The 12313-nt window shown below is 40.8% G+C and overlaps 1 protein-coding gene across 1 annotated transcript in view; it reads right to left on the bottom strand.

The window, feature by feature from the left end:
* LOC112219002 (UPF0606 protein KIAA1549) overlaps positions 1-11490 on the bottom strand; it is an 80872-nt gene extending 69382 nt beyond the window's left edge. Inside the window, exons 1-2 of the mRNA XM_042301659.1 lie at positions 11291-11490; positions 10030-10311 (exon numbers count right to left, since the gene is read on the bottom strand). Coding sequence (XP_042157593.1) covers positions 10030-10279 — 250 coding nt within the window. The 5' untranslated portion in view covers positions 10280-10311; positions 11291-11490. The remainder of the gene's footprint in view (positions 1-10029; positions 10312-11290) is intronic.
* Between the last annotated feature and the right edge of the window lie 823 nt (positions 11491-12313).

Below are 12313 nucleotides of genomic sequence, written 5' to 3'. Positions count from 1 at the left end.
ATTTTGCCTAAGAACACAGCCATGAATAAAGAATGGTATCAACACATCCTCCGAGAGCAACTTCTCCCAACCATCCAGGAACAGTTTGGTGAGTTTGGTGAACAATTCATTTTCCAGCATGATGGAGCACCGTGCCATAAGGAAAAAGTGATAACTAAGTGTCTCGGGGAACAAAACATCGATATTTTGGGTTGAACAAGGTTTCATTTTCAATTAATAAAAAAAATTGACATGGCAATCTGCACGAAAGCAAAAAGGCCAATGGATGAGCTTTTCCTAGTAATCTACTTGAACTATTTTGGGTTGAAGTAAAACATTTGTATAATTGAGAGAGGTTTAGTGCTTTTAGAATTAATAATCTCAGCCCACCCAGTATTCACCCATATTCATTACCTTTATTTAACTAGGCAAGGTAGTCACTTATTTTCAATGACGGAACAGTGGGTTAACTGCCCATTCAGGGGCAGAACGACAGATTTGTACCTTGTCAGCTCGGGGGTTTGAACTTGTAACCTTCCAGTTACTAGTCCAACGCTCTAACCACTAGGCTACCCTGCCACCCCATTTATATAGATAGGCACGCTTTATCTTGTCCGTTTTAGCATCCCACATAAAGCAAAATATTTTTTTGCTCATATGATTTGAAAAACGAATCATCAGGAGTAGGCAGCGCCATAAGTGAGTAAACTGAGATATGACTAAGGAGTTAATCAGTGTACTTTTTCCATAAATAGACAGGTATTAACCTCTCCATGGTTATAGGATCTTGTCTATTTTTACTAGTTTTCTATTCAAATTCATTGTGGAGAGCTCATTTATATATTTTGCGATATGAATATCAAGTATGTCTACTTCACCATCAGCCCGTTATATAGGTAAACTGCAGGGTAATGGAAAAGGTGTGTATTTGAAAGATCCAATACGTAATATGGTAAACTTATCATAATTACGTTTTAGTCCAGAGGACAGAAAAGTTATCTAGCTCTTCAATGAGACATTGCAAGGATCTAGCTTACAATTGCTTTTCTGTTTGTATTGACACATGCCAAGTTAACGAACAGATTACCGACCATTTCAAATTCCACCGTAACTTCTCCGCTATGCAATCTGGTTTCAGAGCTGGTCATGGGTGCACCTCAGCCACGCTCAAGGTCCTAAATGATATCATAATCGCCATCGATAAAAGACAGTACTGTGCAGCTGTCTTCATCGACCTGGCCAAGGCTTTTGACTCTGTCAATCACCACATTCTTATCGGCAGACTCAATAGCCTTGGTTTCTCAAATGACTCTCTTCTCTGTTCACATCAATGATGTCGCCCTTGCTGCGTGTGATTCTCTGATCCACCTCTACGCAGACTACACAATTCTTTATACCTCTGCCCCTTCGTTGGACACTGTGTTAACTAACCTCCAGACGAACTTGAATTCCATACAACTCTCCTTCTGTGGCCTCCAACAGCTCTTAACCTCTCTTAACCAACAGCTCTTCACCTCTCTTGGGTAGGGGGCAGTATTTTCACCCCAAATTAAACTGCCTTCTACTCAGGCCCATAATCTAGGATATGCATATAATTCGATTTGGATAGAAAACACTCTAAAGTTTCCAAAACTGTAAAATAATGTCTGTGAGTATAACAGAACTGATATGGCAGGCGAAAACCTGAGGAAAATCCAACCAGGAAGTACTATTATCTTGAAAGGCTGTTATCATTGAAAGCCTATCCACCATACAAAGACTTAGGACCCAGTATGGCATCCTCTAAATCAAATCAAATGTATTTGTCACATACACATGGTTAGCAGATGTTAATGTGAGTGTAGCGAAATGCTTGTGCTTCTAGTTCCGACAATGCAGTAATAACCAACGAATAATCTAACAATTCCACAACTACTACCTTATACACACAAGTGTAAAGGGATAAAGAATATGTACATAAATATATATGAATGAGTGATGGTACAGAACGCCATAGGCAAGATGCAGTAGATGGTATGGAGTACAGTATATACATATGAGATGAGTAATGTAGGGTATGTAAACAAAAGTGGCATAGTTTAAAGTGGCTAGTGATACATGTATTACATAAAGATGCAGTAGATGATATAGAGTACAGTATATACATATACATATGAGATGAGTAATGTAGGGTATGTAAACATTATATTAAGTAGCATTGTTTAAAGTGGCTAGTGATATATTTTACATCAATTTCCATCAAATCCCATTATTAAATGTGGCCAGTCTTTATGACAAAAACAACCTGAGGATTGATTTTAAACATCGTTTGACATGTTTCTATGAACTTTTATTGTACATTTAAAAAAACTTTTAGTCTGGACTTAGTGCCCGCGCCTTGTGCATTTGGATTACTAGACTAAACGCGCAAACAAAAAGGAAGGTTTTGGTCAAAAAGAAGGACATTATCGAACAAAACAAACATTTATTGTCTAACATGGAGACCTGGGAGTGCCACTAGATGAAGATTATCAAAGGTAAGAGATTCATTCTAACGCTATTTCTGACTATTGTGACACCTCTCCTTGGTTGGAGATTGACTGTATGGGTTCCCGTGGCTAGGCGCTGACCTAACATAATCGTTTGGTGTGCTTTCGCCGTAAAGCCTTTTTAAAAATCTGACACAGCAGTTGCATTAAGGAGGAGTTTATCTTTAATCGTATGTTCAACACTTGTATCTTTTATCAATGTTTATGATGAGTATTTCTGTAATTTGATGTGGCTCTATGCACTTTCACCAGATGTTTGTTTGAGACAATGCATTTCCGAACATAACACACCAATTTCAAATGAGGTTTTTGAACATAAAGATTAACTTTATCGAACAAAGCACACATTTATTGTGTAACATGAAGTCATGTGAGTGCCATCTGATGAAGAACAAAGGTTAGTGATTAATTTAATCGCTATTTCTGACTTTTGTGAGCCCTCTTCTTGGCTGGAAAATGGCTGTATGGTTTTCTGTGACTAGGCGTTGACCTAACATAATCGTTTGGTGTGCTTTCGCCATAAAGCCTTTTTGAAAGCCTTCTTGGATTTACAAGAATTTTATCTTTAAAATGGTATATAATACTTGTATGTTTGAGGAATTTTAATTATGGGATTTCTGTTTTGAATTTAGCGCCCTGCAATTTCACTGGCTGTTGTCTAGGTGGGACGCTAGCGTTAAATGCAAGTAAAACTAAATGCATGCTCTTCAGCCGATCACTGCCCGCACCTGCCCGCCCTTCCAGCATCACTACTCTGGACGGTTCTGACTTAGAATATGTGGACAACTACAAATACCTAGGTGCCTGGTTAGATGGTAAACTCTCCTTCCAGACTCACATTAAGCATCTCCAATCAAAAACTAAATCTAGAATTGGCTTCCTATTTCGCAACAAAGCATCCTTCACTCATGCTGCCAAACATACCCTCGTAAAACTGACCATCCTACCAATCCTCGACTTCAGCGATGTCATTTACAAAATAACCTCCAACAATCTACTCAACAAATTGGATGCAGTCTACCACAGTGCCATCCGTTTTGTCACCAAAGCAATAAATACTACCCACCACTGCGACCTGTACGCTCTCGTTGGCGGTCCCTCACTTCATACTCGTCACCAAACTCACTGGCTCCAGGTCATCTACAAGTCTCTGCTAGGTAAAGCCACGCCTTATCTCAGCTCACTGGTCACCATAGCAGCACACACCCATAGCACACGCTCCAGCAGGTATATCTCACTGGTCAACCCCAAAGCCAGTTCTTCCTTTGGCCGCCTCTCCTTCCAGTTCTCTGCTGCCGATGACTGGAACGAACTGCAAAAATCACTGAAGCTGGAGACTCATATATCTCCCTCACTAGCTTTAAGCGCCAGCTATCAGAGCAGCTCACAGATCACTGCACCTGTACATAGCCCATCTGTAAATAGCCCATCCAACTACCTCATCCCCATACAGTATTTATTTATCTTACTCCTTTTCACCCCAGTATCTCTACTTGCACATTCATATATATATATATATATATATATATGTATATTATATATACACATATATTCTGCACATTTACCATTCCAGTGTTTAATTGCTATATTGTAATTACTTTGCCACCATGGCCTATTTATTGCCTTACCTCTCTTATCCTACCTCATCTGCACATACTGTATATAGACTTTTTCTAATGTATTATTAACTGTATGTGTGTTTATTCCATGTGTAACTTTGTGTTGTTGTATGTGTCGAACTGCTTTGCTTTATCTTGGCCAGGTCGCAGTTGCAAATGAGAAGCCTACCTGCTTAAATAAAAAAAATATATACAGTGGGGAGAACAAGTATTTGATACACTGCCGATTTTGCAGGTTTTCCTACTTACAAAGCATGCAGAGGTCTGTCATTTTATCATAGGTACACTTCAACTGTGAGAGACGGAATCTAAAACAAAAATCCAGAAAATCACATTGTATGATGTTTAAGTAATTAATTTGCATTTTATTACATGACGTAAGTATTTGATCACCTACCAACCAGTAAGAATTCCGGCTCTCACAGACCTGTTAGTTTTTCTTTAAGAATCCCTCCTGTTCTCCACTCATTACCTGTATTAACTGCACCTGTTTGAACACCTGTCCACACACTCAATCAAACAGACTCCAACCTCTCCACAATGGCCAAGACCAGAGAGGGTGTAAGGACATCATGGATAAAATTGTAGACCTGCACAAGGCTGGGATGGGCTACAGGACAATAGGCAAGCAGCTTGGTGAGAAGGTAACAACAATTATTAGAAAATGCAAGTAGTTCAAGATGACGGTCAATCACCTTCAGTCTGGGGCTCCATGTAAGATCTCACCTCGTGGGGCATCAATGATCATGAGGAAGGTGAGGGATCAGCCCAGAACTACACGGCAGGACCTGGTCAATGACCTGAAGAGAGCTGGGACCACAGTCTCAAAGAAAACCATTAGTAACACACTACGCCGTCATGGTTTAAAATCCTGCAGCACACGCAAGGTCCCCCTGTTCAAGCCAGCGCATGTCCAGGTCCGTCTGAAGTTTGCCAATGACCATCTGGATGATCCAGAGGAGGAATGGGAGAAGGTCATGTGGTCTGATGAGACAAAAATATAACTTTTTGGTCTAAACTCCACTCGCCGTGTTTGGAGTCAGAAGAAGGATTAGCACAACCCCAAGAACACCATCCCAACCGTGAAGCATGGAGGTGGAAAAATCATTCTTTGGGGATGCTTTTCTGCAAAGGGGACAGGACGACTGCACCGTATTGAGGGGAGGATGGATGGGGCCATGTATCATGAGATCTTGGCCAACAACCTCCTTCCCTCAGTAAGAGCATTGAAGATGGTTCGTGGCTGAGTCTTCCAGCATGACAACGACCCGAAACACACAGCCAGGGCAACTAAGGAGTGGCTCCGTAAAAAGCATCTTAAGGTCCTGGAGTGGCCTAGCCAGTCTCCAGACCTGAACCCAATAGAACATCTTTGGAGGGAGCTGAAAGTCCGTATTGCCCAGCGACAGCCCCGAAACCTGAAGCATCTGGAGAAGGTCTGTATGGAGGAGTGGGCCAAAATCCCCGCTGCAGTGTGTGCAAACCTGGTCAAGAACTACAGGAAACGTATGATCTCTGTAATTGCAAACAAAGGTTTCTGTACCAAATATTAAGTTCTGCTTTTCTGATGTATCAAACAATTATGTCATGCAATAAAATGCAAATGAATTACTTAAACATCATACAATGTAATTTTCTGGATTCTTTTTAGATTCCGTCTCTCACAGTTGAATTGTACCTATGATAAAAATTACAGACCTCTACATGCTTTGTAAGTAGGAAAACCTGCAAAATCGGCAGCGTATCAAATACTTGTTCTCCCCACTGTATATAATGTTTATATAGTTGTACCCACTTCATTTATACTGTATTCTAGTCAGGGCTTATCCTATATAACTACTGCTGAGCACAACCTTTCTATTCATATACCGGTACTGTCCACTGTGTCCATATTGTCAATACACACCATCATATACAGTGACTTAAGAAAGTATTCAGACCCCTTGACTTTTTCCACATTTTGTTACCTTGTAGCTTTATTCTCAAATGGATTAAATTGTTTTTCTCCCCTCACCAAATCTACACACAATACCCCATAATGACAAAGCAAAAACAGGATTAGACATTTTTGCTAATTTATTAAAAATAAAACTGGAATATGACATTTACATAAGTATTCAGACCCTTTACTCAGTACTTTGTTGAAGCACCTTTGGCAGCGATTACAGTATAGATTCTTCTTGGGTCTGACGCAACAAGCTTGGCACACCTGTATTTGTGGAGATTCTCCCATCATTCTCTGCAAATCCTATCAAGCTCTGTCAGGTTGGACGAGGAGCGTTGCTGCACAGCTATTTTCAGGTCTCTTTAGAGATGTTCGATCGGGTTCAAGTCCAAGCTCTGGCTGGGCCAGTCAAGGACATTCAGACTCCTGCGTTGTCTTGGCTGTGTGCTTAGGGGTCATTGTGCTGTTGGAAGGTGAACCTTCGCCCTAGTCTGAGGTCCTGAGCGCTCTGAAGCAGGTTTTCATCAAGGATCTTTCTGTTCGTTGCTCCGTTCATCCTTGATCGTGACTAGTCTCCCAGTCCCTGCCGCTGAAAAACGACCCCACAGCATGATGCTGCCACCACCATGCTTCACCATGGGGATAGTGCCAGGTTTCCTCCAGACGTGACACTTGGCATTCAGGCCAAAGAGTTCAATCTTGGTTTCATCAGATCAGAGAATCTTGTTATCATGGTCTGAGAATCTTTAGGTGCCTTTTGCCAAACTCCAAGTGGGCTGTCATGTGCCTTTTACTGAGGAGTGGCTTCAGTCTGGCTACTCTACCATAAAGCCCTGATTGGTGGACTGCTGCAGAGATGGTTGTCGTTCTGGGAGGTTCTCCCATCTCCACAGAGGAACTCTAGAGCTCTGTCAGTGACCATCAGGCTCTTGGTCAACTCCCTGACCAAGGCACTTCTCCCCCGATTGCTCAGTTTGGCCAGGCAGGACAGCTCTAGGAAGAGTCTTGGTGGTTCCAAACATTTTCCATTTAAGAATGATGGAGGCCACTGTGTTCTTGGGGACCTTCAATGCTGCAGAAATGTTTTGGTACCCTTCCCCAGATCTGTGCCTCGACATAATCCTGTCTCTGAGGTTGACGGCCAATTCCTTCGACCTCATGGCTTGGTTTGTGCTCTGACATGCACTGTCAACTGTGGGACCTTATATACAGTTGAGGTTGGGGGTTTACATACACCTTAGCCAAATACATTTAAATTCAGTTTTTCACAATTCCTGACATTTAATCCTAGTAAAAATCCCTGTTTTAGGTCAGTTAGGATCACAACTTTATTTTAAGAATGTGAAATGTCAGAATAATAGTAGAGATAATTATTTATTTCAGCTTTTATTTCTTTCATCACATTCCAGGGGGTCAGAATTATACACTCAATTAGTATTTGGTAGCATTGCCTTTAAATTGTTTAACTTGGGTAATATGTTTCAGGTAGCCATCCACAAGCTTATCACAATGAGTTAGGTGAATTTTGTCCCATTCCTCCTGACAGAGCTGGTGTAACGAAGTCAGGTTTGTAGGCCTCCTTGCTCACACACGTTCTGCACACACATTCTCTATAGGATTGAGGTCAGGGCTTTGTGATGGCCACTCTAATACCTTGACTTTGTTGTCCTTAAGCCATTTTGCCACAACTTTGGAAGTATGCTTGAGGTCATTGTCCATTTGGAAGACCCATTTGCGACCAAGCTTTAACTTAGATATAGATGCCATCTATTTTGTGAAGTGCACCAGTCCCTCCTTCTTCGGCTTGCAAGCCTCCCCCTTTTCCTCCAATCATAACAATGGTCATTATGGCCAAACAGTTCTATTTTTGTTTCATCAGACCAGAGGATATTTCTCCAAAAAGTGCCATCTTTATCCCCATGTGCAGTTGCAAACCGTAGTCTGGCTTTTTTTATGGCGGTTTTGGAGCAGTGGCTTCTTCCTTGCTGAGAAGCCTTTCAGGTTATGTCAATATAGGACTTGTTTTACTGTGGATATAGATACTTTTGTACCTGTTACATCCAGCATCTTCACAAGGTCCTTTGCTGCTGTTCTGGGATTGATTTGCACTTTTTGCACCAAAGTACGTTCATCTCTAGGAGACAGAACACTGTGGTCCCATGGTGTTATACTTGCATACTATTGTTTTTACAGATGAATGTGGTACCTTTAGGTGTTTGGAAATTGCTCCCAAGAATGAACCAGACTTGTGGAGGTCTGCAATTATTTTTCTGAGGTCTTAGCTGATGTCTTTTGATTTTCCCATGATGGCAAGCAAAGAGGCACTGAGTTGGTAGGTAGGCCTTGAAATACATCCACAGGTATACCTCAGATTGACTCAAATTATGTCAATTAGCCTATCAGAAGCTGCTAAAGCCCTGACATCCTTTTCTGGAATTTCCCAAGCTGTTTTAAAGGCACAGTCAACTTAGTGTATGTAAACTTCTGACCCACTGGAATTGTGATACAGTGAAATAATACATCTGTAAACAATTGTTGGAAAAATGACTTGTGTCATACACAAAGTAGATCTCCTAACCGACTCGCCAAAACTATAGTTTGTTAACAAGAAATTTGTGGAGTGGTTGAAAAAAAGAGTTTTAATGACTCCAAGTGTATGTAAACTTCTGACTTCAACTGTAGATAGGTGTGTGCCTTTCCAAATCATGTTCAATCAATTGAATTTACCACAGGTGGACTCCAATCAAGTTGTAGAAACATCTCAAGAATGATCAATGGAAACAGGATGCACCTGAGCTCAATTTCGAGTCTCATAGCAAAGGGGCTGAATACTTATGTAAATAAGGAATTTCTGTTTTTATTTTTAAGAAATTTGCAATAATGTTTATAAACCTGTTTTCGCTTCATCATTATGGGGTATTGTGTGTAGATTGAGGATTTGTTTTTATTTAATCAATTTTAGAAAACGTGGAAATAGTCAAGGTATCTGAATACTTTCCAAAGGCACTGTATATTCATATTCCGGAAACTGACATTGGTCATTCTGATATTTATTAATTTCTTTATTTGAATTTTTTGAGTTTGTGGATTGTTCGGTATTTCTGCACTGTTGGAGCTAGAAACATAAGTATTTCACAGCACCTGCGATAACACCTGCAATATATGTGTACGCGACCAGTAGGCTGTTGTTAATATGGCAAATGTTATTTATGTATTTTTATTTAACTAGGCAAGTCAGTTAAGAACTAATTCTTATTTACATTGACGGCCTACTCCGGCCATACCCGGACGACAATGGGCCAATTGTGCGCCACCCTATGAGACTCCCAATCACAGCCAGATGTGATACAGCCTGGATTTGAACCAGGTACTGTAGTGATGACACCTCTTGCACTGAAATGCAGTGCCTGAGACCGCTGCGCCACTCAGGAGCCCAATTATTTAAAGGCTATTACACAGAGGGTTATTACACTGACATTTCAAATAGCATTCCATAGCCTTCACCACCTGTTGATTTGCCACCTGTTATGAGTCAGGGAAGTTATCAAACATTAAAGGTAAATTAAGCGATATGATGTAGATGTATGAAGTAAACAGCATAGTAGGTACATTTCCACAACAACTAAGAGTGTTAAAGCGTTTTGGTCCTAGTGCACATGCGCAAATACTGTGTGTGACTGTGGGAGCGAAGTGTTGCATCTCGCTCATCTCAATATCTCTGGTGCTATGTCATTTTGCTGGCTTTAAGACTACATAGGACTGGAAAGTAACATGCTATGTGTGTGATAACACACAGTAGAAGGGCTACCTATTAGTCAATACTAACTTGTCTTTGTCATATGAACTTCAAAACCCTTATTGATCCGTGGTTGTTACACAATGACTGTATAGAGTTGATGTCAGCATACTGCACTGAACAAATTAGTGGATCATGTCTGTGAGAGAGGTGTCTGCTTACCTGCTGCAGGTGAACCTGCTGTGATCATTGTCACCAACAGCATCAGCCCTAGAACCGCTGCACCGAAGCCTTGAATGGGCAGAACGGTCTTGGAAATCCCCAATGAACCCATAGAGAAGCGTAAACCCTCCATTGCATGGAAGTCATGGCATTTTATCCACTTATGATGCATCCCAGTAGATACCACGAGCTGGAGAATGCAGGTATTGCTTGTGTGATCTCCCTCAATGTACCCCTTCTTCCATATCATATATCAGCTTTCGGTAAGAGGGGTTGATTAAGCTGTGTGCAAACCAAAACAATGATGTCAAAAAATATTCCATGCATTGTGAGAGCATCGACAGCTGTCTGTCTATCAATAGGAGCACATAAAGCAAACAATTTGGGAAAAACATGCAGTCAAAAAAAGATGAACACACAAAAGAGAAAGACAACACACTTTAGGCTAAAAATCTTTCTGTTTATCTGAAAACCACTCCATTATAAGGACCCTGACATAACAGTGTGCTAGGCTGGATGCCGGCAGCCTAGTTAGGTCAACCCTGGGTGTCCTTTGTTCTCTCCTGGGTTAAGCTTTCATATGAGGACATGCATTGCCTTTCTCCAAATCAGTAGAGCATTGAGGGAAACGTGCTACTCATGATGAAGACACCTATCTGCTCTGACATGCCAGTAGGCAAAGGTGATGCAAGCGCAAATCAGGGATTAGCTATTAGCTAAGTGTGGGGGAATTCACCGCATGTGCTAAAAACAGAATTACAATGTAACATAGCAAATGTGAAAACGTGTGCGGGTGTGTCTGAGCGGCAACACTAGTAAATACAAATGTTATTCTTATTTACTAACTAGCGAGCTAGCTATTTATACACCATGATTTCATTAGCTACCTATTAGTAGCGAGCCTACTACTGTACCTAAAGGGGCTCAATGTGTAAAAATGATCCTGACACTACTAGCTAGCTAGCCTGCTCTGCTGCCTGGTTGACTGACTCGTCATGAGTTGTCTCCTTGTCCTCCTTCCCAACCCGTTTTCTCCATGAATATCATAGTATCTTATAACTAAATAAAACAGGTAATACTTTTTTTATTTTCATAAACAAGCTCAAGTCAACATACAACAACAAACAAGCCATAGACAAGTTTTAAAGTTAGCTAGCTATCTTGCGCTCGGAGTTCAGAGATAACGGGAATCCTGTGCCCCATCTATCCTATGCATTTGCAGTGTCCCAATCACATACAATAGTAGAGCACATCATCTTACCAAAACGGAGCTTCACATTCTCTGTTTCCCTTTGTCTGGACGTTTTCATATCCACAAAAACAATCAAATGAACCGGACTAGCTAAATATCACTTGAAATAGTTCGCTACCTAATATCATTGTCCTTTCCGTTTTTTTGGGGCATCTTTCGCTCTCGCACTGGCCACTCGTCCTGAGGATTGCAATAACTCCTCCCCGAGCCCTGATTAGATATTTATTATCTAACGTCCCACGATCATTGGCTGCAGTGCAGTCCTTCAAACAGGAGGAGTTAGGTTGTCCATCTCTGGCCGCGTCTGTGGTTTCACCGCAACACCGTTCGTGCGATGCACCCAATCCCTTGAGCTATTACATGGGCTGACAGACAGACTGAATGGTAATTGATTAACTGTATTATACAGAAAATGTTAAACGTTTATTTTCCTGAAAGCATTGTCAGGGAATGTATACAATAAACGTTTTTCCCTACTTCAAATATGTGTTAGCAAAAGCAATAGTCAGGCCACTTATAAACAATAAACGATGTCATGAAATAGAGACAAGACTGGTGAACACTTTGATTTAACTATGAAAATTAGGGTAAATAACTGATTTAAGGTTCACAGCAAGAAAATATGGTTAATCATCGCCATCTAGTGGCATAAAATGGTCAGTAGAACATTTACACCTAGGATGGATTTGGAACTGTGCTTAGTCTGGCTACTGTACCTCAGTGTTACTAAAGTAATCTACAGCTAGAGTTATACATTTTCTAGGCTGGGGTTATAGGGTTTCTAGTGTAAAGTTGATTGCACTCACTGAACTAGTCAAAGCAAAATATAGATATCAACAAATTAAATACTTGAGAGAAATTGGTGATTCCTTCATTTAGAATAAATGTATTTGACTCGAGTTGCAGTGAAACATCATGCATCAACTAGCTCCTTCAGTGAGGTGTCCTTCATGTTATGTCAGGTGCATCATTATGTCTGTAAAAACCATCAAGCAATTTGCCATGTTGATAAAGTGTACACACCACAACCAC

This window comes from Oncorhynchus tshawytscha, linkage group LG19 (assembly GCF_018296145.1).
Source record: "Oncorhynchus tshawytscha isolate Ot180627B linkage group LG19, Otsh_v2.0, whole genome shotgun sequence".
Taxonomy (NCBI): domain Eukaryota; kingdom Metazoa; phylum Chordata; class Actinopteri; order Salmoniformes; family Salmonidae; genus Oncorhynchus; species Oncorhynchus tshawytscha.
This window is presented reverse-complemented; position numbering and strand designations above follow the sequence as displayed.